Here is a 25,656-nt window from a genome sequence, read left to right as displayed (position 1 = left end):
GTCTGTGAAATTCAAGTATGCAAAACATTATTTAGTTGCAGAAGTAAAATTATTACAACTGGCGACTCAGAATTAGAAAATATCTGTTGAAGGCATTTAGGAATGTGTGTATGTGGTGCAGAGAATTGCTTGGTTGTTTAACTTTAACTTGTGAACAATCTAGTAAATTGATGGATGGCACCATATTGCAACCATATAGCAGATCATACATTCTTAGTTCGGGCTGTGTTTAAACAGTAACAACTCTAGTTCAGTGTGCAAAAGAAGAGGCCAGATAAACATACATTTATTGTTTCTGCAGACAAAAGATTTCATTGCAACTAATGTTTTGAGACATAATGGGATCAAACAACAGTTTTGCCAAAGTACTTTATGAAATAGGTAGCAAGTTGGGGTTGGATTCACAAACAAGTGAACATACTGTCACCACTTTGATTAAATTAGAAGGATGTTTGAGCATGGTGAGAAAACACCCTCTGATTTACTGCAGATTGCTCTTGTTCCTATAGTGACTGCATTGAGTCCTCACAAGTGGTTGAAGCATTCGAAGGGTGAGGTAAGACTTCTGGTTACTTCCCATCTAATGGAGGTCATAAGAATCTTAGTCCCTTAGGAACCTTACAGGGAAGACATAATGAAGTATGTACTTATGGAACCTTACAGGGAAGACATAATGAAGTATGTACTTAAGTTAATTGTTTTATAGTTTTTAAAATCTTGGATACTTAAACTATTTTTATTTTTCTAGAATAGCTGCCATACTAAAACAATTTACAGAATTCAGATTGTATAATCTACTACATGACTTGGGATTGTATGATTTAATACATAGAATGTTTTAACATCTGTTAGGCACAATCAGGGAAGAACATGATGCGGGTGTTATTGCAATCATGGAAAACATTATGGTTATGACAATTAATGAGAGTGATGCTTATTTCCAGCCACTTCTACAAATGTTGTAATCAATTTCAAAAAGAGAACTAAAGGCTTTAAAAACTGTTTATAATTTGGTCAACAAGGTGCTCAAACAAATGTGAGCCAGAAATCAAAAGTACAAAGAACATCAGGCTAAAGAAGAACTAAAAGCAACGGAATTACAAGTTATAGAATCTTAGGAAATGAGCAAGGACCACATGAGGAAAGAGCAGATTTGTTTTACTTACAAGCATATCTGGTTACTTGATCACACTTGTAAGGACAACAAGGAAGAAGAGTCAGCTCAAGAAGTGCGAATCAGAGTTGAGGAAGTTCAGGACTCGTTAGTCCAACTTCAGTATCATGAAAATCATGAGCTTGAACCATCTTTGATTAATGGTAAGGATAATTCTATCATCTTATTTGGGTGAGCTAGAGGTTATCATTGACAAACATTATTGTGATCATAAGGCTGAAAATGAATATTTCCATGAAGATGAACTATGTAAAAACAATGACGTAGTAGTTGATGAGGCAATACATTTGGAGATAGAGGAAAACCATGAAAAGGATGCAGCTGGAAATGAAAATGAATCTAGTATTCAAAATGTAGAGCAAGATGATCTTAATATAGGGGCTGATTTGAAGGACCAATTAGAAATTCCATTTCTGGTTGGTGACTTTGGATCATATCATTTGGAGGATAAGCTGAAAGTATTAGATGATATTGTTATTGTAGGCTTAGTGCACTTTGATAACACTCTTAAAAGAATTCAAAAGGCATTGTGGGAAGTTCAAATTGATGAAATGGAAAAAGGGATAGTGAATGGAATTAATAGTGAATATTTGCATACACCCAAAGGGGCATTGGAAAGAATGAAACCAAACTAATTGAAATCGCTCAAACAAAAAAATATAGTTATCGAACATGTAGGAGATAAAGAGGAGATAGATGAGTTAAGTCTCCAACTTAGTATGACACAACACTCATTATATCAGGCTAAAAATTAGACTTCTAGGATAGCCACTTACCAAGATGATGATCAAGAACCTAGGAATAAGGAGATCATACAAATAATAGAAGGTTTTCATACCCTCGGCGAGAATGAAGGAGACAATAATATATAGGCTACACCTTATCTATATGAGGTTCATTATGCTAGTAATGATCAAAAGGGCCAATAAGAATATAGATTCAAGAATTTTGATTTTTACAACAACAGTTGTATACCTTCATGTTATCATGAGACAACAACGTCTCTTCATTAGGTTGGGGAAATATTAAGGGGTATTTGTTTTGAAATTTCATGTGATGATCATCTCCTCGGTGAAGAGGGTGGATTGATTGATGACTTTGTAGTGACTTAAAGAGCCCATATTTGTTATTTATACATAAGGCAACTATAGGCCAACATTAGATATGTTACTGAGTTCTTAGGATATGGCATCAATTCACTTATTGATTGGTATTTTTTCCTCATCCATACTTCAGCCATTAGTGGTTGTCCGACTTGGTAACTCACGGCATTTTCAGATTTGACCAGGACTATATGTAGTATTAAGTTGCATGGTTATGACTCAAGATTAGATATTGCACCTTAGTTGTATTTCTTTACAACGCTTGGGATCAATGTTACCTTCAACATCATTCTACATGTTAACATATCTTATGGCAGCGACATTTGGAGATATGATGAGTTGATTTGCATACATATGGGAGGCGCAATTGGGACCTACTTGTTCAATTGGTTGATTTAGGAGGATGGTGAATTGTTAGACATCAATTTCTACGCCCATGATCAATTTGATAGGTTGATTTAGGATCCAAGAGTAAACAAGGTAGATGCTTTGTACCATGAGGATTATGTTGTGATACTACAACATTTGAGATGTGATGCAGTTACGGTCAGAGTTACACAACCTACAGATGCACCAATGTTTCATAGACTGACATGGGATCAACGGATCTTATTGATAGATGAGCTAGATCCTTATTTTTTGTTTTGTAGTATGGTACATTTTGATTATGTAGTTTCTAGTACAAGCTATAGAGCAACTTGTAGATGGATATGGGACCCTGGCATTAGCTTATGGACTCATGATTGGTTTAGGGCAAACAATGTTGAGGAGGGAGGATTGTAATGTCCCCTTTGTTGGACATTAGAGATTTAATAGGCCAAATTACAAATATATTAACATTGACTTACTATATAATTATTTAAGTCCATTTAATGTAAAAAATGGTTTAATAAGAGATGAGTTATCAAAAGGACAAGAAAAAGGAGAGGGAAGCTGAAGAGTCACAGGTTGGGTCCTTATGAGGAGGGGGAGGAGGAGTTAATTTTGTTTATGCTTGGATTTTGGAGTTTCTTGTGAATTTCTCTTTGAGAGAGAGGAAGCTTTGGTTTTAGGTTTCCAAAACCTGAGGACAAAAACCTTCTAGGGTCTTTTCATTGGGTTGGACTTGAATCTGGTTCAACATTGGTGGTGAATTCACATCAGGGTTCACATTGGAGTTACAAGTTCTTTTCTCTATGTTTCTAATCTGACTATAACACTGTTTTTAAGATTGGATATTTGGTGTTTTTTATTGTATTGCTGATGTATAATGCAATATCGCATTTTGAAGAATTTATATGAGCATTTGCAGTTTATTTGCTGGTTAGATCTGAAGTTTATGCCATAAAGCTATCTGTTCACATTGTTAAAATTAATTGGGGGTTATTGGGAAATAATATCAGATAGATATATTAGAACAAGAAAATCCAGAAGAAGAATCAAAATAATAATGAGTACCTTGCTGCATGAAACAGAAGGTTTTGCTAGAATGAAAAATGTGCAAGTATCATTTTTGCAGCCTTTTGCTTCTTATTCCAACCCATGCTCTCAAGCGATGGTTGGGCAACCAGAGTTGTACATTGAAAAATAAGTCAATCTAGTGTGGATTTCTTCAATTGAATTTGAGGTGCAGTGCTCACACTCACAATTGCACTACTAGATGGAGGTAATGGAGAACACAATTTTTAAGAGGCATCTCCCCCAATGTTTTCCATTTCTTCCATATGCTTCTGTTTTTATTCTTTTTTCCCTTTAAATTCTTTTTAACAAGCTTGCATTACATGTATAACATCTTGGGGTGCTGCTTTGGTATCATGCCCTGATACATGTGTAAGGTGATATTTTAATCATTTAATACCTCTCCCACTATAATTAAATTGCAATGCCAACATAATTTTTTTTTGAGATGGGGGTGGCATGTTTCCAAGCCTTACTTGTTTGGCATATAACAGGGTCTACATTTGGGTTAGAATTAGGCTTAGATGCACTACTACTAGGCTCTGACATTATGCTGCTGCTGTAATATATCATCAATGAAAATTTAAGGACCTACAATTTCTACACGTTAGAATTAAGTTGAAATAAACAGAATTTGTATAGGCCTCCTCAAATGCTTCGTTTAATTCCTATGAATGCGTGAATGCAAGCTACTAACGTGCATAAACAATCCAGAATGAAGATATATGAGCCAATCAATCTGCTGGTTTGCTCTCTAAAACCCCAATATTCTCCTCTAATCCCTTATTTCCTCTCTTTCTTATCTTTGGAAATGAATGAATGCTTTTTTTTTGTATTTGAGGAATGCCTAAAAATCTAATAAGTCAAAGAAAAACGATTAAAATTAGTTTCTTCCACTTTATAATGCCTGTCCGCTGCAGCCAAGTCATGGGCTTGGGACTAAATAAGTCAGCTGAGTTTGGCTGACTGGGCGAGTCAGCCCAGACTTGGTCTGACTTGGCCGAATCCAAGTCCAGAGGCTAAAACACCTGTTTTTTTGGACTCAACTCTGAATTTGCGGAGTCCTGTAACTATGATTGATTATCATTGTCAAATTCGCAAACTCTGAAGCTTTGAACAAAACTGAGTAGCATTGGGAGTTAGATGAAATTCAGAAATTAAAGTCATATGGTAAAGATAACAGAGGTGTATAGAAAGGATTCTTGCAGAGTGTCTTGTTTTGGACATTAATTGAATTTCTTCTGTTATTTTGAAAGGAGAATATATTGGGTTTTATTTTGAGTGGAGAATAAATTGTTTTTCTAATAATGACGAGCTTTGACCGCTCTTGGGTAAGCACAACTGTGCTATGCATCATTGCCTCCATACAGGAAGATGATTTTAAAGTTTATAAAATATGCAAGTTTCAAATATTACCTTCCACTGCATTTGTATCTCTAACAGCATTATATCTTATTGAACTGTCATTTATTCAATTCATTTAGGTTACTTAACCCTGCAGGCGTTTGTGTGTATGCCTATGTGCATGAATATTTTGATGCTGTCATTGATAATTACTCACTGGGAAGCCTGAATTTATGATAAAACTCTAATCTTTTTAAAGAATTCTGTTTGGTTGGTGTTGCATCCATTGCTATTCTCCCTACAGTTGTTAGGAATGATTACAGTTAGTAATGCTCATCAGTTTATCAATCCACCATTCTCAGTGTTTCGCAATGTTGTACTGGATCACCAGTGTCTTTTTGTGGCTTGAGTTGTCTTTTTTGATGTGATTGCAATGTTTGGTTCTTGTCTTTGAGAGTATTTTTCAATGGTTGCTCAAATTTTCATATTTTAGTTAGGTGCTTTGGAATGGTGTATTGAATCATCACTGACTTTTGTGGCTTTATTTGTGTTTCTTGATGTGATTGCAATGTTGGGATTGTCATCTTCAGGAGTATTTATCTTATGCTTGTCTGAAACTGTCATAAATATCTGAATACTTGATCAATTCAGTAATTTTGGAAATTTGGAAAACTTCAAATATTTTGATGATCTATATTATTCCTATTTTTGAGGTAAAATAAGTATTGATAAAGAGTACATTTCTGATCTTTATATTTTTCCAATCTCTTACTGGCAGATCTAACAGCTTGTATTTACATATTGCTGATCGTTTTTGTCACACTGCAGCTACCTTACCAGACTAACAAGGCAGTATTGGTAGAAAAAATTGCTCAGTTAGTTAATGATAAGGTAAGGAGATTCTGCTGGTGAGAGTAAGAAATTTTAATATGTATGGTAATCAAGCATCTTGAATCAGGATAATTCACTATCACTGGATTTGAAGCATTTGTAAAGACTCGTTGCCATGACATATGGAAATCATGAATTAATTAATGGGCATTGATTAAGAGTGTGTAAGCTACACAATATGAGTCTATTGCCACATTATTTCTTTTTTTCTTCTATCTGCAGTTTTCTGAATTCTCTATGAGTTTTATTGGTTTTCCCATATTCATATGAAATAAGGTTTATTAGTAACATTTCTTCTGTTATGGATAGATGACAATAATTGGTTGCAGGTTTTATCAGTAGATGATAGTTCTTTTATGTTTTTACAGGAATTAGAAGGTATTAGTAGTATTCGAGATGAGAGTGATCGTACAGGAATGCGGGTGGTATTAGAGGTATCCTCTTCTGCAGGTTTTGTGAGACTGATTTCCTCCAAAGTTCAACCATAGCTTAATGGCAAATAATGTTGTTTCATGTATGATGATTTCTGATGGTGTCTGTGATTGATTGTGTTTTTCATTAAATGTTGTCAACTGATATTATGTTTGGTTTTCCTGTTTTGAAGTTGAAAAGAGGTTCAGAACCATCTATTGTTTTAAACAATCTTTATAAGAGCACAGCACTTCAATCAAGCTTTAGCTGTAACATGATTGGGTAAGAATGGTGAAGCTCTAATCTATTTTGTTTTATTTTTCTATCTTACTAGATGTATACTTCTTCTGGGCACGATAGAGTTGTATTAGATCAGTTGTGATTTATTTAACATCAGTTAAAACAATCTCATATAAATTAAATATGTTTTAAGTGCTTAGGCAAGTAAGCTCAGAAATATCCAGAATCATAGGTCAAAAATCGACATCAATGTAGTGGCAAAAATTCAACTTAATGTTTGGTTCTACATATGTCTATTATATTCTTGACAAGTAAGCAAACACTTAATAGACAGCTTGCAACTGTCCATTTTAGCACTTTATTTTGTTAGTTCCATTTAACATACAAGAAGAATTTTGTTTCATTTAGTTTATCAACCTACTCATGCTCAACTTTAATCTTCTTCAAATGGAAGCACTTTTAGTTTATGTACTTTTAGATACCATTCACAAAATCCCTCAACATCTGCATGCGTTTTCTTGCGGTGTGTTGATATATTTATTCAATTTGTTTTCTTGTAGACTTCTGGATGGACGTCCTAAATTGATGGGATTGAAAGACATGCTTCAGGTATATGTCTATACTGTATGATGTTGCATATTATATCTGTCAGCAAAATTTATCAGCATGAACTTGATTGCAAATATGCAAGAACATTACAGTGTATGACAGAACAATTATGGCCCAGGTATATTAATTTCAGCTAGATTTGTGGGGAGAAATGACAAGTATAACTTATCAAAAGCATCCCTTCATATTCCCAAGTATATTGAATGTATTTTCATTTTATTTGACTTTGGCCTTTTATGGTAAAGTGCCGTGGGTTGCTGGTGTAGAGATATAATTCAGAGATATTTTTTTGTTGAAATATCTCACACTATCTTGAGATTTGAATTTCCTACTGCTCATATCTCCTTCAGCCATCATGATCTGTCTTGACTCTTAACTTCGAGGTGTCTTCTCGTCAAATATGACCTCCATGGTTTGAGTGGAAGAAGAATAGCTAACAGTGCCCATAAATAGGCTTGAGTTGATTCTTACCCATTGATTGACGACCCTAAAAAATAATGGGTCAGCCTTCCTTCTTGAGAACTGCTCCAATACCATTACCAGAAGCATCACATTCTACAGTATAATCCTTAGTTAAGTGAGGAGTACCAAGAATTGGAGTAGTGTACGGATTCTCCTTGAATCTCTCAAATGCTTCATTGGGTACCTCATTCCCTTAAAAACAATCTTTCTTCAGTGATGCTGTGAGTGGTGCTACTATACTACCATAGTTCACAAATCTTATATAGTATCTACTCAAATCCCAAAATGCCCCAAAATCTCTCATATAATTTTGGGAACGTACCATTCTACAATAATTCTAATTTGTTTAGGATCCACATTTCTTCCTTGTGAAACTCTCTGTCCCAAGTAAGTAATCCAACTCCTTGAGGCCAAAAGCGTTTTTCGAAAATTTAGCATATAGCTGGCAATGTTGGAGAATTTGTGGTGCTTTATCACCATGATGTAAATGTTAGCCCTGTTTCTTTTTATAAATTAATATAGCATAAAAGAACACTAACATTCGGAATAAATGTCTCACTCTGTCAAAAACACAAGTTCATCCAATTCATTTAATAAATCACCAACTATTGGAATAGGAAACTTATCTTTGATGGTATACATTTTTGCAATCTGTAGTCCAGATACATGCACCAAGTATCATCCTTCTTACACACCATTACCATTGGTGAGTAGTAATAACTTTGGCTATGGATAAAGATTCCTGATTTTAGCTTCTCTTGAACAATTTTTTTAATGTCACGTTTTTGTAAATATGGGTGCCTCCAAGGCCTTCTGTTAGGTGCATAGATAGGGGAGTCAGACTCGGCTCAAACTTGGCAAGGGTAATCTGATCTGGGGCTCAAGACTAGGCAAAAGCTCAACAGGACTTAGCATTGACAATTCAACTTTCATATATCAGAAATTAACCTACATACTTTATGTCTTGTCCAATGCTCTCACTAGATTTTTATCATTGGAAGCATTCTCTCAGTAAGTAAAACAGCCAGAATGCCCGGTTGTATGAACTAAAAGAAACTCAAATCATAGCTTATGTCAAAGAAATAAATGAAGGTCTCTTCTTAGAATTTTTGTATAGTTTTATTTTCTCTTGTGCACGTGTTCAAATCTAATAATTTGAGAGGACAATGGCTAATTTTTATTTATTTATAATGTTTTCAGGCTTTTCTAGATTTTAGATGCTCTGTTGTTGAAAGACGTGCAAAGTTTCTTTTGAGAGTGGCTGAAGAAAGAGATCATATTGTAAAGGTGATTTTTTATATTTGGAATACCTGACCATATCATTAAAACGTATTTTGCATGCATATGTTTCTATATCAATTTGAAATATTTGAGCTTTTTTATGTGAATCGTAGCATGCACAGTCTCTGATATTTTTGGGTTCTCAACCAGCTGGCCTTATAAGTAGCTCTGTGCATTCAAAGTAGGGAAGCTTCCATCTGCCCTCGTAGGTTCTGTCTTGGCAATGCGACTTATATTTAGTTGATGTGATATGTCATACAGGGTATATTGGTAGGCTTGGGCAATCTTGATCAAATCATCGATCTTATTAGGGAATCCAAAAGCCATTCTGAGACCATCACTGCTCTCAAGGAAGGTTTGTATTAATAGTCCCCTGTTTCAGATATTGTTCTAAGTGATAGTTTGATGATCATTCAGATTTTTGTTTCCATGGTTGAATTACAGTTTTTGTGACATCAACATGTCTTTTTTAATTAGCTGCTGTAAGTAGCATTTTTTTCCTATGACAAATTAAATAACCGTCTTTATTTTGAATAATCAAAAGCAATAGCTAGGGTTTGTTTTAAACTATCTCATTTCAGTGACAGCTTACAATTTGAATTTTTGGTAGCTGATTGTCTATGTAAAATGCAGTTTGTACTCCTTTAAATTTTGATTCAGTAGCATGAGTTATTTTCACTGAATTGCAATTTTGAAGGGTTTGGTATTTTTCCTTCTGAATTATGCCCTCCTATGGTATTTGATAATTTCTAGTTGGCGAGACTCTGTTATGCTGATTAGACCGGACCCTTTCGTTACATTTAATGTTCTAGTATATAGAATTATTTGGCTTACAAAAACACCCTAAATAGTGTGCTATTCAAGGAAGAGAGAACAAATAAATACATTATTAATGACTTAAAATGTCCAAGGTAGATATGCAGCTAATACAACATCTTTTTTTTGATTGTTAAAAGGCCCACTGCCAAGATATTATGCATATGAATCTCTGGTCCATAAATTAATTTAACATTTTGTATTCTTCTTTGCTTTCATTGCCATGTCAAACTATGATGCTTTTAATAGAGTTTCCGGGTATTCTTCTGACACAACCTTAAAAATTCTTAGCTTTGACTAAGATCTAGTAACTACTTGTTAGAACTTTGAGGGAGATTAGCAAAATCCTATTTGTTTTATCCATTTTCCTTGGTTAATTTTCCAGGTTTCCTAGTTTAATCCATTTTTCTTGATTACATATCCTTTGGTGAGTTGGAAAAATAAGTTAAATTAATAATTAACTAATTAATTAATTAATAAGAATTACTGTCTGAATCAGTCCTTGAACTAAAAACAAAGAAATGTTTAACTTTCCTTTATAATTAACAAGTCAACATACAATTCCACAACCAATCTACTAATATGCATTCTAATATAACAAAATTTATAAGCACACTGTCCTTACTCTATGCATACTACTTGGGATGATGAGAACATTATACTTCTAATTCCACAACTTAAAACAAAGAGACAAACACCAATCCATAATTCGAAATAGCTAGATATCAAAAATAGCAAAAGGAGCAGAAGGGAGAGAACAGACCATCAGTGAAATCCAGCCACCACTAATATTGAGAAAGGATGCTTCCCCATAATTATTGTACCTCTAGAGCCATTTACTTCTATGGGTACATTAACAAAAGGGGATGCATCATTAACCAAAAAAACTGTAGACAGAACTAAGCACTGAAAAGAACCAGTCAAGCAAACCAAAGAACGAGACAAAACAAATGAGACACATCTATACTACCAGAAACTAAAGGGGAGAGAGAGAAGAAGAGGAAACATAAACTGCATGGAAGGAAGGATAAATGGGGCCTAAACATATGAAACTAAAAGAAAGGAGTAGAAGTGGAAACATACAGAGAAAAGGAAGGCACAATAAGGGGATCTATCAAGCCTAGAAAAACGATAGGGAGGGGGAAACCAAGATGCAGTGAGAAAGAGAGGGACACAAGGATCAGCCCTACAGTATAAAAAAAAACTAACCAAATGCATCTAGAGAATGAATGGATACCCTGAATTAATGCATCCTTAAATTCAGTAGTTTTAGCATGCAACAACAAAAGGGGATGCATTCCAAACCAAGGGATCAAAGAAAACCGATAGAGGAAAAAATCGATGAGAAAACATTTTTCGGCAAAGAAAAAAGAAGGAACAAGAAAAGACTTGCTGGAAACCTACGCGCGGAGCAAAAGAAGAGAGAGGGAAGAAGATGAAAATCAAAGAAATGAAAGCTGTAAATGGTGATACAACAACAAACTCTAGAGGAAGGGAGCTTAGGAAGAGCCAAGAAGAAGCGGAAGCGGAAGCAAGGAAACCAGTAAGAACACACAAGAAGGTAGGACCATCACATTTAATGAATATGCACTTTGATAATCTGAAAGCCTTAAGAGATTCAGATTATCCAGACCATACAATTGCAGGAGAAGAAGGATGACAAGAAAGAAAGAAGAACCGGTAAAACTAACAACGGGAAGCTTAAAGGAAAGAGAACGGAGGAAGGCCTAAACAGGGGAAAGAGAGAGAGTAAGAAGAGATAAAAAACCATGAAGGAGAAGCTAGCCATGAAATGCTTGAACCAAATGCAGAAAAAATCTCTCCAATTGCATACCAGTGACATTCTAATAGCTCTGATCCGATGTAAGATTTCACTATGAAGGTAGCTATGCAATATCTAGAGGCAATGGAAACCACAATAGCAAGAGAGAATGAATATGGCACAAATACACTGTATTCTCACCAAGAATGAAATAGAATAATTGGAATGGAAATGGACAGTATATTACATAGGGGAACCTTTGCTTATATAGCCAAGACAAGTAGAAAAAAACAAATGAGACAATATAAAGCATTGTTGTCTCATTACATGATAATCAAGACATATCTTATCAGCCACATAATCAAGAGATAACTTATCAGCCACCAAGGTGGAATCACATGTCCACCAGAGGTGGATCATTCTTTAATGTATAATAAAGTTTGTAGAACACGTGCAACAAAGGTGGAGGGTGGTAAAGTGATAAAATCAGAAAAGGTGGATCTCCCACTTAGTGTCGAAAAGTCCATCCATTATAAGTCGATACGATAAAATAAAAACATGGTAAGTCCACATAAATTGGAAATGTTCCAACTACTCCTATGCAATTCTCTAAGCAAGCTTAAGTAAAGTCTAATTAATACCTAGGTGAGAAATAACCTTGGTAAAATATCTTGCTTACACCAACAAAAATCAGAATTTTAGAAAATATGATGTTGGGGATATTACACCACATCATTCTTCTTATCATCTATGCGGATGATCTCAGCATTAGTTCTAATAGGACATAGTTTCTTGAGCAAATTAAAATTAATTTGTGCAAGGCATTTGAGATGATTGTTTTGCATCTACTGCATTATTGACTTGCTGTAGAGGTTTGGCAGAGTGTTAGCAACATTTTCATTTCCGTGTGGAAGTATGCCAGGAACTTGTTAGATAAGTTTAGGATGATAGATTGCGACCTTGATTTACACCTATGGAGAAAGGGGTGAAGCTATCAGGCAAATCAGATTTGCATGTCGTGAACAAGGTCATTTTATGGCAACTAGTTAGCAGTCTCATCTATCTTCTAACCATTAGACTTGATCTTAGTTATTCTGTGAGCTACCTATCTCATTTCATAACAACCTCCGAGGCAGAACAGTTGGTGACGACGAAGTTTGTACTGAGATATGTGAAAGGGAAACATGACTTTGGCATTGTGTATAACAACAGAAAAGGCCACCGGCTGAGTTGTATAAGCTTAGATCGGGCAAGTCCTGTTGATGATGGGAACTCTACTTCTGAATATGTCTACAAATTTCGTACAGGTGCAGACACATGGACTAGTAAGCTATGGAGGATTCTTTCTGACATGAAAGTCTTTCAAATAGGCCCTTCACCCTTGTTTTGTGACAATCAAGTGGTGCGGAAACTTCCCAAGAATCTAGTCTCCCACAAGTTAACTAAACATGAAGAGCTTCATGTCATTTCATCAGACAACTTGTTGGAGATGGAATTGTGATGTTGCAGTATGTTTCAACTATGGATAGAACCACAAATATTCTACCGAAGTCCTTGAGCTTTGACAGGTTTGTAAATTTAGGTGGCATTTTGGTGTAGTTAATAAAATAACCATTAAGGGAGGGTATAAAACTAACATTGTCTTATTTATTAGTTAATGGTCATTTATGTAATTAGTTTTAGTAACTTTCAGTTTGCTTCAGTTCAATATTGTTGCTCTTATAGAAACATTGTTTCCAAATTGTTGTTTAAGGAGCTTTTGTGTTTTCTGTTATGCATTCAATACCATAACATTTTCATTAACATGCATCAAAGTTATTCCTTTTGCTCTATCATTTATCTTTTTTTCATTTAACTCCATATCATCTTTCATCGTGATCAATTGTAGTCATCTGCTCTATATCAAAATTTCCATATCTTCTTTCCATACGATATAAATTAACAGTAGTACTCTGTCAATGTTCATTGAAGGGGCAAAATAAGTTGTGATAAATGGCTACAATCTAATGCTCTTAAAGACTTGGACCAGAAGATTAATAACTGCAGAAATTTGAAGTGCATTTCAACCCTAAAATACAAATTCTGCCATGCAAAGTTGCAAAGGTAACTGGACTGTCACCTCTCAAATTACAGACTCCAGAGCATACTGATGGACCTGGAAATGGATAAAACTAACAGTCAGTCTCCAGAAACCTGTCAAATTGATTTAGCTTTCAGTAGCTAAAAGTACATTTTTGGCATGAACGTCTTTCTGTTTAGTATTAATAAGCATTCTAACATTATTTTACAAAAGCATCACTGTGTTAGATCTTCACAAACAACATCTGACATGGAGAAATTCACTTATGCTTTCCATGCTCGCAGAGCTGGGGGATATATTCTGATAGTTAATTTGGGATATCTGTTACCACTATAAATTTGAACCACCAATAGCTGATGTGAGCAATTGTTAACATTGAATACTACTAGCCCTAGTGCTGTTTACTTCATATAGAATCTAGTTAACATTTACTGATGCTCATGTTTTCTGTAGTCACTGGGACACTAAGTATTAGCACTTGGGTACGTGTGCGCATCTGTGTGCCTAAATCTTTTGATGACCATATTTCTATATAATATAGTATAGTTCTGTTCATTTACTGTATCTAACATTCTCATTTCAAAGCACATTTCTGTTTGATGTCTAGGTGATCATGGTTTTCTTTCATCTGGTAATATGTAATAAAATCAATATTATATGAAATAAAATATGACGCAGAAAATTTCTAGCTGTAACACAGCATAGCATGCCTCATCATAATGCATATACATTGGTAGTGAAATTATAGGGTGCTTAATTCTCTGTTTTTAGTAGTTTTGTGGTAATTGTTAATGCCAATAGGTAAAATTGTCTGTCATTGGTGTTACAAGCATAGTGAGTACTGAGTACTATTAAGGATAATACCCTCATTTGATATATCTTCACTTAAAACTGTCATTGACCTTGCAATTTTTTTGAAATGTTGTGGAATCTTTTGTTTCAGTAAACAGGAAATCTTCATTGCTTAGCTGAATTTTATATATTGCAGGATATAGTTTATCGGAAAAGCAAGCTGAGGCAATCTTAAATATCACTCTTCGAAAGCTTACATCACTTGAGGTGAGTTCTCTTGTTCTTAAATATTGACTGACCTTGAATACTGGATGGTCAGATTGATTTTGAGTTTTAAATACTACTGTCTTAGAAAAGAATTCAATGAGTTAAATAACTGCGTAGGTAGCTTGTTGTACCAATTATTGCCTTCTCTTGTTTCTCATTTTGTGATTTCTATGCAGCGAACGAAGTTTATTGAGGAGCACAAATCACTAACTGGAGATATTACAACCTTGCTAGAGCTTTTAGGAGACCGAAATATAATTTTACAGGTACGACATGGTATTCAATTTTTTTTTCCCTTAGATGAACACAACTACTATCTAGTTTTCTGTGTGCTCGCACAAGTGTATCTTTACATTGGAATATAAATAATAGGATATATTGACCATTTCAAATGGTCATCATGTAGTTTTCTAGCAATTTATTTTCTTTTTTGAAATGATATATAATGTGAATATGCTATTTACCATTATGCAGTGCAGAGAAGATAAGGTAAGATAAGATAAATTTATTTATGTCCAACATAAGACCACAAAAAGGTCTAAGGGAATGAAAGCATACAAGAAGGGCAACAAACAAGACATAAAAAGACCCACAAAGGAACACTTAAGGTCCTTTCCAGGCAGGAAAATGTCTGACACCGAAGGATAAGGTCTAGGGCAGGAGTGGGCCCTAGACCGTCTCAAAATACCATTGGAAGAGGAGTGTCACTAATGAGTGAACTCATGAGTTCTCAATACTTGATGTGTGTGGAAGTGGGAGTATCAAGCGACCGCTTCGTTCCCTCGATTGGGGGCATCAACGAGAAAAAGGAAGTGATGCACTGATCAAAATTCTGCGTCGAAGGGAATAGAACTTGTAGGGTATGAGTGCGAAATGGCATGACCTCTTGGAGGTAAAGAGCGAGACACCGGTTGTCGATGTAACTGAAAAAAGACAAAAGAAACTTGTAGTCTCTGAACAGGTAGTAAAACCTCCCCTTGATCTCATAATAGGTGGGAGATTGGAAGATGAAGTGAATATCAGTCTTGACTCAACCAAATAAAGGAGGTGGATTTGGTGGTCAGTCTGGATGTAGAGTTGGTGGGAGTTGACATGAAAGGAACCCATTGAAATGCGGAGGGCATGGCTCTAACACCAAGACAAGTATAGAGGGCACACAATGACTCCATCTTGATTATTTAGAAAGTGCTTAGCATAGAAGGCCATCTGTGGTCAGAGACCACCCAAAGGATTGCACCACATCATGGTAATGTACTATCTGTAGATGTCAAGTTTAACATGACGGTTCAACTCTTGATATGAGGGAAGGTGGGTAGGAGCATCCAAAGAGTACTGGAAGGGAGGAAGACTCAATCTCGATCTCGGTCAAAAGCTTGTGCATACCAATAATGGGCTTTACCATCAAGGCTGAACTCAAGAATAGTTGCAGAGGAGTATTAGGCCAAGTAAGAGTATCTATGATGCCCATTGACATAATTCCCAAAACCTCGAAGACAATGAAGCAACCAGACCAGGTCAAAGATGATATCTAGTCTGAAGGGATGAGCTCTGAGATTGGCCTAAATAATGCTGTGAGGAGTTTATCAATTACATTTGATGGTGCACTGATGGAGAAGGATCCGAGCTCTCTTAATGAAGGTCCAATTCTTGTCCAGAAGAGAGGGTCCCACTCATTAGAAACATAGAGTATAATCGGTCTAACCAAGGAGTCCAGGACAGATAACCTGGACATAGTGTCATGAAAATGTTGTCGGAAGCACCTTCTCACAAGCATAGCGAGGGAGCCTAACCCCTTGTTGACTCCGGGCTGCATGGTAGGTCTTATGTCGAAGCAGGGACTAGAGAAGATGACCCCAAAATGAGTGCACAAGGAAGCAATCTCAATCTCAATCTCATGGCCTTAAAAATAAAAGTGATGATGGGAGGTCTTCAGGTAGTTTAAGACCATTACACTGGTCTTCCCTATGTTCACAACTAACTGACTCACATCGTAGAAGGAGGCCTAGCCATTAAGAAGCTGTAGAAGAGGCCAAAACAACCACATCTTTCACAAATAGGAGGATGGAGATCGAGACTTGATGCAAATAGCAACCATTAATGGGAGTGAGGAATCACAGAGGAAAGCCTCAAGCTCATCAATGTATATGCTAAATAAGGTAGGAGAGAGAGGGCAACCCTGCTTGACCTTGATGGTGCTTTGAATTGGGTCCAGGAACCCCTAAGAGGTCCTAAATTTGCCCACCATAGACTTATATAAATTCATAATAGCCACCAAGCGACTCGCGAAAATCCCAATATCTCTAAGTCGCTGAAACAGAGCCCCATAGGACACATAGAAAAGCTTTGTGAAAGTCTATGAAGCAACAACAAACTTCATGGGGCTCAATGATAGCTCGTAGAGTCAAAAGATAGTCTGTAGTCTGAAGATCAATACAAAAACCAATGTGAGCCTCTCACGAGAGCTCATGTTGTCACACACTCTCGATAAAATAGTGCTCAACATTGTAGCATACAGATTGGCAATAGTGTGCCCAATCATGATAGTCCTATAATTGTCGGGGTCAAAAACCAACCCTGCCTTATGAATAGGATAGATAACGCGTCTCGACCAAAAGTCATGAAAAGTTGTGCAAACCACTCTCTTAGAGAGCATAGAGAGGAACGAGGCCAAGACTATGTAGCCAAGCATGTAGAGTTCTGTTTGGAACCCTTGCTCATCTGCAGTCCTATTGCAGCTCATGGAACTAATAGCCTCATAAATGCTGGAGAAGGTAAAGAGGTTGCAGCGGGTCGATTACGGAGCTGTGGTCTAAGGTGAAAGGAGGGAGGGTGGTGAAGGAACATGTGCGCCAATCAAGACTGGGGGAAATACAAGGAGGCAGAGAGAGATTGAGACTGTGGTGAAACGAACAGTTGCTTGTTGTGACGAAGAAGTTAGTGTTAGGAGAGACATAACTAGGCGAAGGACAAAGATTGCGAGTTAAAGGGTGAGCAAAGCAAACAGTGGAAGGACTTAGAATTATTATCGAACCATTGATTAATAGGTCAGGTGCTCCTTTGCTTAGGGATGAGGGAGAAAGGGCTAGTGTGGTGGGGGATGGAGAGAAGGATAGATTCCCAAAGTGCAGTCATGAGAAGATCAAACACGGAAGAGGCATTTATAGACACAATGAAGGAAACTTGGGAAAGTAGTTGCCTAAGATGGAGGGTAAAGCGTTCATGATCGCTCTTCGAAAAGTGAAAGGTTGTGTATGTGACAGACAGAGGAGAAGGAAGAGGAAGTGGGGAGGCGCAGAAACAGAGTTTGAGTAGGGAGTTATCGACAAAGGCAAGGCAAGGTACAATGAAGTGGGTAATGGAGGGGATGAAGGAGGCATAAGAGAGAGCATAATCTACAATGATCACACCCCCGCAATGGGGCCGACAAGTGAAGAGCCAAGAGGAAAGATATTAAGAGAGCCCATTCAAAATCACTGAATCTACAACCTACTAAAGAAGATGATGGCTATAACTTGTAAGAGGTCCTAGATTGTCTGCAGGAAAGCATTGAAGACCCAAGCTGGTGAGATTTGCCTCATAAGTACAAACCAAAGCGGACCTGTGGTCATGGAGGGGCTTTTAAGATCTCTGGTACATGCATCAAAGTCCCCTAAGATGATGATGTCATCTATTGTTGAGAATCTAGAGATTCACTTGTGCAAGTCATTAAAAGGGTCACCATCATCCGCAGTATGTAATGCATAGGATGAGATGGCCGATGGGAAATAACAGACATGAATAATGATATCTCTATGGTGTGAAGTAGTACAACCAATGTGGATCCATATGAATCTAGCCAAAGTTTTAGAGTGAACAATCAATATAGAACTTTAGATGTGGTCATAGATTAGGCAAGCAATACCACTAGAACCTCTAACCCCACTAGAACTCCTGACCTCGTCCATACAGACAGAGAGCTACTAGTACTCGTGAATCTAGGTATAGGACAAGCATGACTCTTCGGAGTCTCAATGACAACAGGATTACCTGTAGAGCCAAAAACATCTTAAAAAGGGCAAAGCAAGAATAATATATCATTAGCCGTGATTAAACTAATTGACCTAGCTATTGCTCCATAGTATAGGAATGATAGTGGGCAGTGCAATTTCTTGCAATATAGGCAAGCTAGAAAGATAGGGCAGCTTTAATAATGCCTCCTTGATTTAAGAAATTTTTGGAGTCTTTAAGACCATTTATTGAAAAGTAAATTTTGATGGTTTACTTGGTTATTACGTACTAGTGAAACCTTGGCACATGTGATCGACTTTTAGGGCGTCATTGTATTTGAATCATTTTGGACACGAGACAATTTCATTAGTTGTCAAAAAGGTAGAATGGATGTCTTAGAAACTTGGGGATTGACCTAGGAAACAAAAGAGGATAGCCCACCATCTCGAGGAGGTGTGAAGACATTTGTGATGTCGCCCAACCATATTTCTCATTGCTAGTTGTGCGAGTGAGAAAATAATATTTAAAATGTTGTAAGTCATAATATTTTTTTTTCTCATGCTCGACCAAATGGTCCCGCTGAAATTGCTTTTGGCTTAAGCCTGAGGCTGCACCCAACAATCCTACAACCACCTGAAGGCTTTGCCTTGAACTTTTTGTCATTCAAACAACTTAGGACATACAATATATTGTTGTGGTATTCATCAACAATTGTTTTGTCAAATAAGAAAGCCTAGCTTCATGTGTAGACAAGCGTCGCCTCTCAATTCATCCTAAAGGATTAGGAAATTCCCAAAAAATTTCATTGTTTTTTCGTATTTTCCTATTTTTATTGGAAGTCAAACTTGTAGAATTTTTGCATTTTTGATAACTTGGTGACTCTTTTTTTGAATCACTCAGAAATTCAATTAGTCATGAAAGTAGTTAGGTTTGACATTTGCTAATTTGTTTAACTCTGATGTGAAGTGCCAATTCAATACATGCAGTTTCTTCAAGGATATATGATTTGTGCTCTATCAATGTTATGCTAAGTTACCCTGTTTGTTGGAAAGCCTCTTGAACTACACAAGTTCAAAATAGTACTTGGTCCTGGTACAATTTGTCTTATGGTTCGAGCACTGCTCAATTTTAGCCATTTAGTTTAAACCACCCAATTTTCCCTTCGTTCTCGAGCAGTGCTATCAGAAACTGATTGAACTAATGTTAAACTTATTTATTCTTCAACTCAGTTGTAGGAGGATTTATACAAATTTAATGTTTAAGTATAAGTTATAATTTAAGTTATGTTTGTATAAATACTACCAAGATGTTTGAGATGCGTTTCAACTTCATAAGAGGTGAAATGCAGATTCTAGATTTTAAGGGTTTTTGAAAAATTGTAGTGTTAGCCAATTTTCAAGATTCAACATGCCTTCATCAATGTTATCTTCTACAACCTACCTTGGCATTTTGAGGTAAAATTAAAGTTGGGACAAAGATTTTCTAAAGATTCTAACTCAGTTCCTAACAAATCACTTGTTTTCAATTTTATATTCCTAACCAAAATACCGAGAATCAGAATAAACGAGGCCAAATTGAATCGCGAATCGACCATGAATCCGAATGAAATCGGCCATGAATCAGCAAAGTTAAAAAAACCCTTGAAATTTCGCGATTTTAACAATTTATAACTTATTTCATGCACCCTTTATTGACATCATCAAATAGAAGCTAACATACATAATCACAGAACATAAATGATAAATCTATTACATACGAACATCGTTAGCTAATTTGTAACGGAAGACAATGAGTTTGACTTAAAAAATATACAGTTAAATTTTGATAGCAGTATCACAATAATTTGTAACGGTTATTTATTTACAATTTTTTTCGGTTTCACGAGATTGTAGTTTGTAAAATAAAAGAGGGTTACAAAGGGCCATTGCAAACTTGCAAACTAATATGCTAGATTATTATATAGACAACATTGCTAGTACTATACACATACACGCACACGCATACACCTTTTTAAAACTATAATTATGGAGTATAACTTGTAAATATTATTTTTTAAAACTATGATTATAGAGCGAAAGAGAAGTGCCTCGAGATCCCTCGTCGTCTCCATCTGAGGTTGCTCTCTTGACTTAAAGAGATTTTTTATATAGCTTTTTTGCCAAATTAGATAAATGATCCATTGAGTGAGGATTCAAGGAAATATGTTATTAATCATGAAGGGAAGATACACCCACCTCTCTGATCCACATCTATTCCGATAACTTGTAAGTAATATAATAGATGCTATGCTACTATTACAAATTGGACATTAAGATCTGCATTTGTATGATAATTCTAATTAGCTAAATAGTATATATCAAACAATCCCTTGGACTTATATCTGAATCTGATCAGAATGCAATCAATCTGTTAACAAATATCCATCTCTAATTCAATACTTACAAACAACACAATTATGAATTATGTGAATTTTTCAGTGGGCCTACAAAAGAAACCCAATAGTTTGGCGGATTTTTCGTGATTCATAAAGGTGATTTTGGCAATTTTTTGCATGAATCGCATGATTCAACGATTCATGCGATGGAATCGCTGATCTGATATACTGGTTAAAAAAAGGTAACCATGAATGGAATTGCGAAATTGATGATTTCATAGCGATACTTGTTACTAGGTGCCTAACAGACTTAGCTCAACCACTAGCTCACACCCATGACAAACATTACATTTCAGTAAGCCAAAATTGCTCAAACTCACTGTTGAATTTGGACATTTAAAAGTTGCTACCACCTAAGGCCATTTAAGATGAAACTACCTAAGACTACCTTAAACATGTTGCCAATAGAAAAATCTTTAAAACACAAGTCAAGAAGATGAAGAAGATTATGAAGAAGAATATCAGTGAATTTTAAACAATGATATTTGAACTTGATTCCATGATTTAATTATAATCTGTTGATTCTTTGATGTTGAACTTGTAGTAAATGATGCTACGATCATGATTCCTAATTCTATGATAACAAGTTTATGTTGTTTATGTAATGCTAATTTCCAGCATTGGCCAAGGGAGTGCTTGCTCCAATCCAAAATACACCTTAGGAATCAACTTCTATTGTGTGTAGAGGTAAATCTGTTACAAGCTAGAGTTGTCGTTGCACCAAAAGATTAACCTGTCAATGCCCTATACAACCACTAGACTTATAGAACATAGGAGGCGGTTAAGCCATGTCACAAATCTCGAAGGGGAACATTGGCGGTTAGTTCAACAAAATCTAGTGTCCGTACAGTTAGGGGAGAGTAGTGGTCGTAGGGTGGCAATATAGTAGGGCCGTACGATGGGGAATGCAACTTGTATGGTGTCAAAAAGGTAGGGCCCATATGGTTAACGATGCGAGCTGTGTGGTGTTAACAAGGCACACTCGTATGGTTAATGATGCAGGCTGCACAATGGTTCCTACAATAGCTGCTGCAAGTTCATATGGTGATAGGGGCATGCATATGAAATGATGATTGCTGGAGGTTGATAGGGGAATGTGTACGAAATAATGCAATTGTTGATCAATCAGAGAGCAATCAATAAAAACATGGAGCACACACTGCTACACGAATAAAGATAGATATGTTCCAGAAACAATGATATTTGCACATAAGAATGATGGTTTGATTTGCTAGTTCTGAGCCAAGTAATACATAGACGGAATAGGTTGAGGGTTGAATCACACTGAAACCAAAAAGAACCAAATAACGAAGGTCTCACTTCCGAAATGGCGAACACAGAGAACTCCAACAGGAATTCGCAGTATAGAGAGAATAATCGAAATCACATACTAATTACTACCTATATGATGTGCTTAAATACCCTTCAGAGGAATTTGCCGAGGATTTCCAAAGATAGCCGACAACCATACCTACGAAAACAATTAAATAAAAATGGGTCTGACATATACTAAATCAGTAGGCCCATAAACAATAGTTTGATTAATTATTTATTTTATGATAGGAATATTACAGTCCTCCCATCCCAAAATTTACTTGTCCTCAAGCAAATGCAATGCCAGATGCTGCAAAATGTGTTCACCTTCCCAAGTCGCATTGTCCAACAAAAAGTGTTTCCACCGTACCAAGTATTCCCTCAGGCTATGGTTTCGCAGAGTTTTCTCCCGTACATCAATGATCTCGGCCGGTTCTAACACGAGCTTCCTTTCTTCAATGAGCGGCGGAAGATCTTTGGTTATTGTGATATTCTATCTCATCACTTTCTTCAAGCAAGAGGCATAAAAGACGGTATAGATGCAGCTTCCTTCTGGAAGTTCCAATTCATAGGCAACTTCCCTGATGCGGCGAGCTACACGATCAAGACCATAAAAACATGGGCTCAATTTTTCTTTCCTTTGCCTTCAATGAGGATTAGGCATATGGCTGGAGTTTGATATAGACCACATATCCCACTTCAATACTTCTCTCAGTCCGGTGTTTGTCGGTGTAGATCTTTTGTTAATTTTGCTCCCTTTGTAAGTTCTTCAAGAATCTCAGGGTATCTTACCCTTCTTGAAGCTAGTGCCTCACCCTTGGTGTGCATCTGACACCCAACACCATGTCGATAAATCAAAAGAGTTCATTCTCGTATAGTGCTTTGAATTGTGCCATCCCAATGGACATGTGATAAGTGGTATTGTAATAGTATTCCCCCAAATGCAACCATTTGACGCATGCTCGTTGTTGTGCTGAAACATAGTTTTGGAGGTAGCCTTCTAGCCACTTGTCCACAATCTTTGTTTGATCGTCTCTCTGAGGGTGGTAGTTAGTACTTGGCGACAATTCTGTTCTTGCCAACCGAAACAATTTTGTCCAGAAAATATTGAGTAACCGACCATACCTGTCACCAACAATGTTCTGGGGTAACTTGTGTAGATGAAGAACTTCTCTGAAAAATATGTCAGCTACCAATGTGGCTTGGAAATCTTAGGAGATGGCGAAGAAGTGTCCATACTTTGTCAGTCTGTTAACCACCACTAAGCTACAATCCTTCCCATTTACCTTTGGAAGTTCGGTGATGAAGTCCATAGAGATACTTTCCCACTTTTGTTTTGGTATAGGCAAGGGTTGCAGTAACCTGGCAGGGAAAGTGTGTTTGAATTTGTTTTGCTGATAGGCTGTACATTGCTATACTCTGCAATACATCTCCTTTAAGCCCCTTCCATGAAAACCTCTCCCTGAGCTGTCTATAGGTTTTGTGAAAACTTGGGTGTTCGACCAAGGGCGAGGGATGTATTTCCTTCAAGTTTTTCTACTTTAGTTTGGATTCAGGCACCAAGTATATCTGATCCTTATAGTAAATGATGTCATCAACCACCTTGTATTGGTCATCCTGAGTGTTGCCGTCCATTAGCTTACATGCAAATGTGTTTTTGGAATATTCCACCTATAAGTGTGCTTTGCAGTTAGCTAAAATCTGAGATATTAAACAGATGGCAAGTTTTCTTGACAGGGCATCTACAACCGCATTGTTCTTTCCCTTCACATATTCAATGTCCAAATCAAAAGACTGAATCTTACTTACCCATTTTTGTTGCCTCTCATTAAGATACTGTTGCTCCATAAAATATCTCAAACTATTATGATTGGTACGAAGGACAAACTTGGCACCTACCAGATATTACCAAAACTTGGCCAGTGAATGCACAATAGCCAACTTCTCTTTGTCATAAATGGAATATAGACACTCTGCTTGTGTAATGTTCCTACTCTCATAGGTTATAGGGTGTCTGCCTTTCATTAATATCGTGCCAATGCCCTCTCTAGATGCATCACACTCTAGAATGAATGGTTGAGTGAAATCGGGTGAGGTGAAAACCGGGAAAATACTCAGAGCTTCTTTTGACTCATCAAAAGTGTGTTGTGCTCTTTAATTCCATTGGAGGGATCCTTTCTTAGTCAGAGATGTTAATGGTGCGCTGAGCTGAGAGAAACCATTTACAAACCTCCAATAATAATTGCATAGTCCCAAGAACCCTTGCAACTTAGAGAGCGATTCTCGTGGGGGCAAATCCAAGATAGCTTGAATCTTCCCTTGGTGGATCTGCACTCCATATATATTGACAACGTGCCCTAGGTATAATACTTCTGTCATTCCAAATTTAAACTTGGATTGCTTGGTGAACCAGGACTGCACCTTCATGATCCCTAGGACTTCATTCAAGTGTCTCAGGTGTTCTTCCCAAGTTTTTCTATAAAGAAGGATATCATCAAAGAATACTAGTAAGTACTCACGCAATTGTTTGTTGAAGATGCAATTCATGCAAGACTGCAAATTGGCTGGTGCATTCGTTAATACAAACGACATGACTAGAAACTCATAATGCCCGAAATGACAACGAAAAGTCGTGTTCTCCACGTCTTGTTCTCGCATGTAGATCTGATGGTATTCAGAACACATCTATTTTAGAAAAATAAGCCGGATGATTCCTCTCATCCAATAATTCCTCGATCCTGGGAATAGGGTATCTATTTTTAATTGTCTTCATATTCAGTGCATGGTAGTCTACACACGTGCGCATCATCCCATTCTTCTTTTTCACCAATACTACTGATGATGTAAAAGGGCTAGAGCTAGGATTGATCTATCCTTTCTTGACAAGCTCCTGAATCATCTTCTCGATCTCATCTTTGAATTTTATGGGGTAGCCGTATGACGTGGTGATAACTGGTTTGGGGCCAGCTTCCAACTCAATGGTATGCTCGAACTTGCGATGGGGTGGTATGCCAGGAGGAAAGTCTATAATTTTTTTATCATGGGTACTCAAGATACTCTGAAGATCACCATCCCAGTGGGGTGTCTGTTTTCCTTTTATTGGTTCTGCCGAATCAAAACACTCTGCAACCCATACAATGTGATCATGTCGAAAAATGGTTCCATCCACTGTGCCAAAACTTCCTTCGGTTCCTCATTGGCCATCCCACAAAAAACAACCTTCTTTCGATCGACAACAAAAGTGAAGTCCAT

At 36.7% G+C, this 25,656-nt stretch overlaps 1 protein-coding gene across 2 annotated transcripts in view; it reads left to right on the top strand.

Annotated features, from left to right (window-relative positions):
• GYRA (DNA GYRASE A) overlaps positions 1-25,656 on the top strand; it is a 256,897-nt gene that overhangs the window by 129,544 nt on the left and 101,697 nt on the right. For both annotated transcript variants that reach the window (XR_016362072.1, XM_089819315.1), the window contains exons 10-17: positions 5,887-5,949; positions 6,318-6,383; positions 6,554-6,642; positions 7,161-7,209; positions 8,872-8,958; positions 9,214-9,307; positions 14,599-14,669; positions 14,846-14,935. Coding sequence is in view for 1 of the 2 variants with exons in the window: in XM_089819315.1 (XP_089675441.1) it covers positions 5,887-5,949; positions 6,318-6,383; positions 6,554-6,642; positions 7,161-7,209; positions 8,872-8,958; positions 9,214-9,307; positions 14,599-14,669; positions 14,846-14,935 (609 nt within the window). In the remaining variant the exon portion in view is untranslated. The remainder of the gene's footprint in view (positions 1-5,886; positions 5,950-6,317; positions 6,384-6,553; positions 6,643-7,160; positions 7,210-8,871; positions 8,959-9,213; positions 9,308-14,598; positions 14,670-14,845; positions 14,936-25,656) is intronic.

The sequence above is a fragment of the Cupressus sempervirens genome, chromosome 3 (assembly GCF_028749045.1).
Source record: "Cupressus sempervirens isolate cs-2001-9-10 chromosome 3, ASM2874904v1, whole genome shotgun sequence".
NCBI lineage: Eukaryota > Viridiplantae > Streptophyta > Pinopsida > Cupressales > Cupressaceae > Cupressus > Cupressus sempervirens.
Note: the sequence above shows the minus strand (reverse complement) of the source record. Positions and strands in the feature narration are given on the sequence as shown.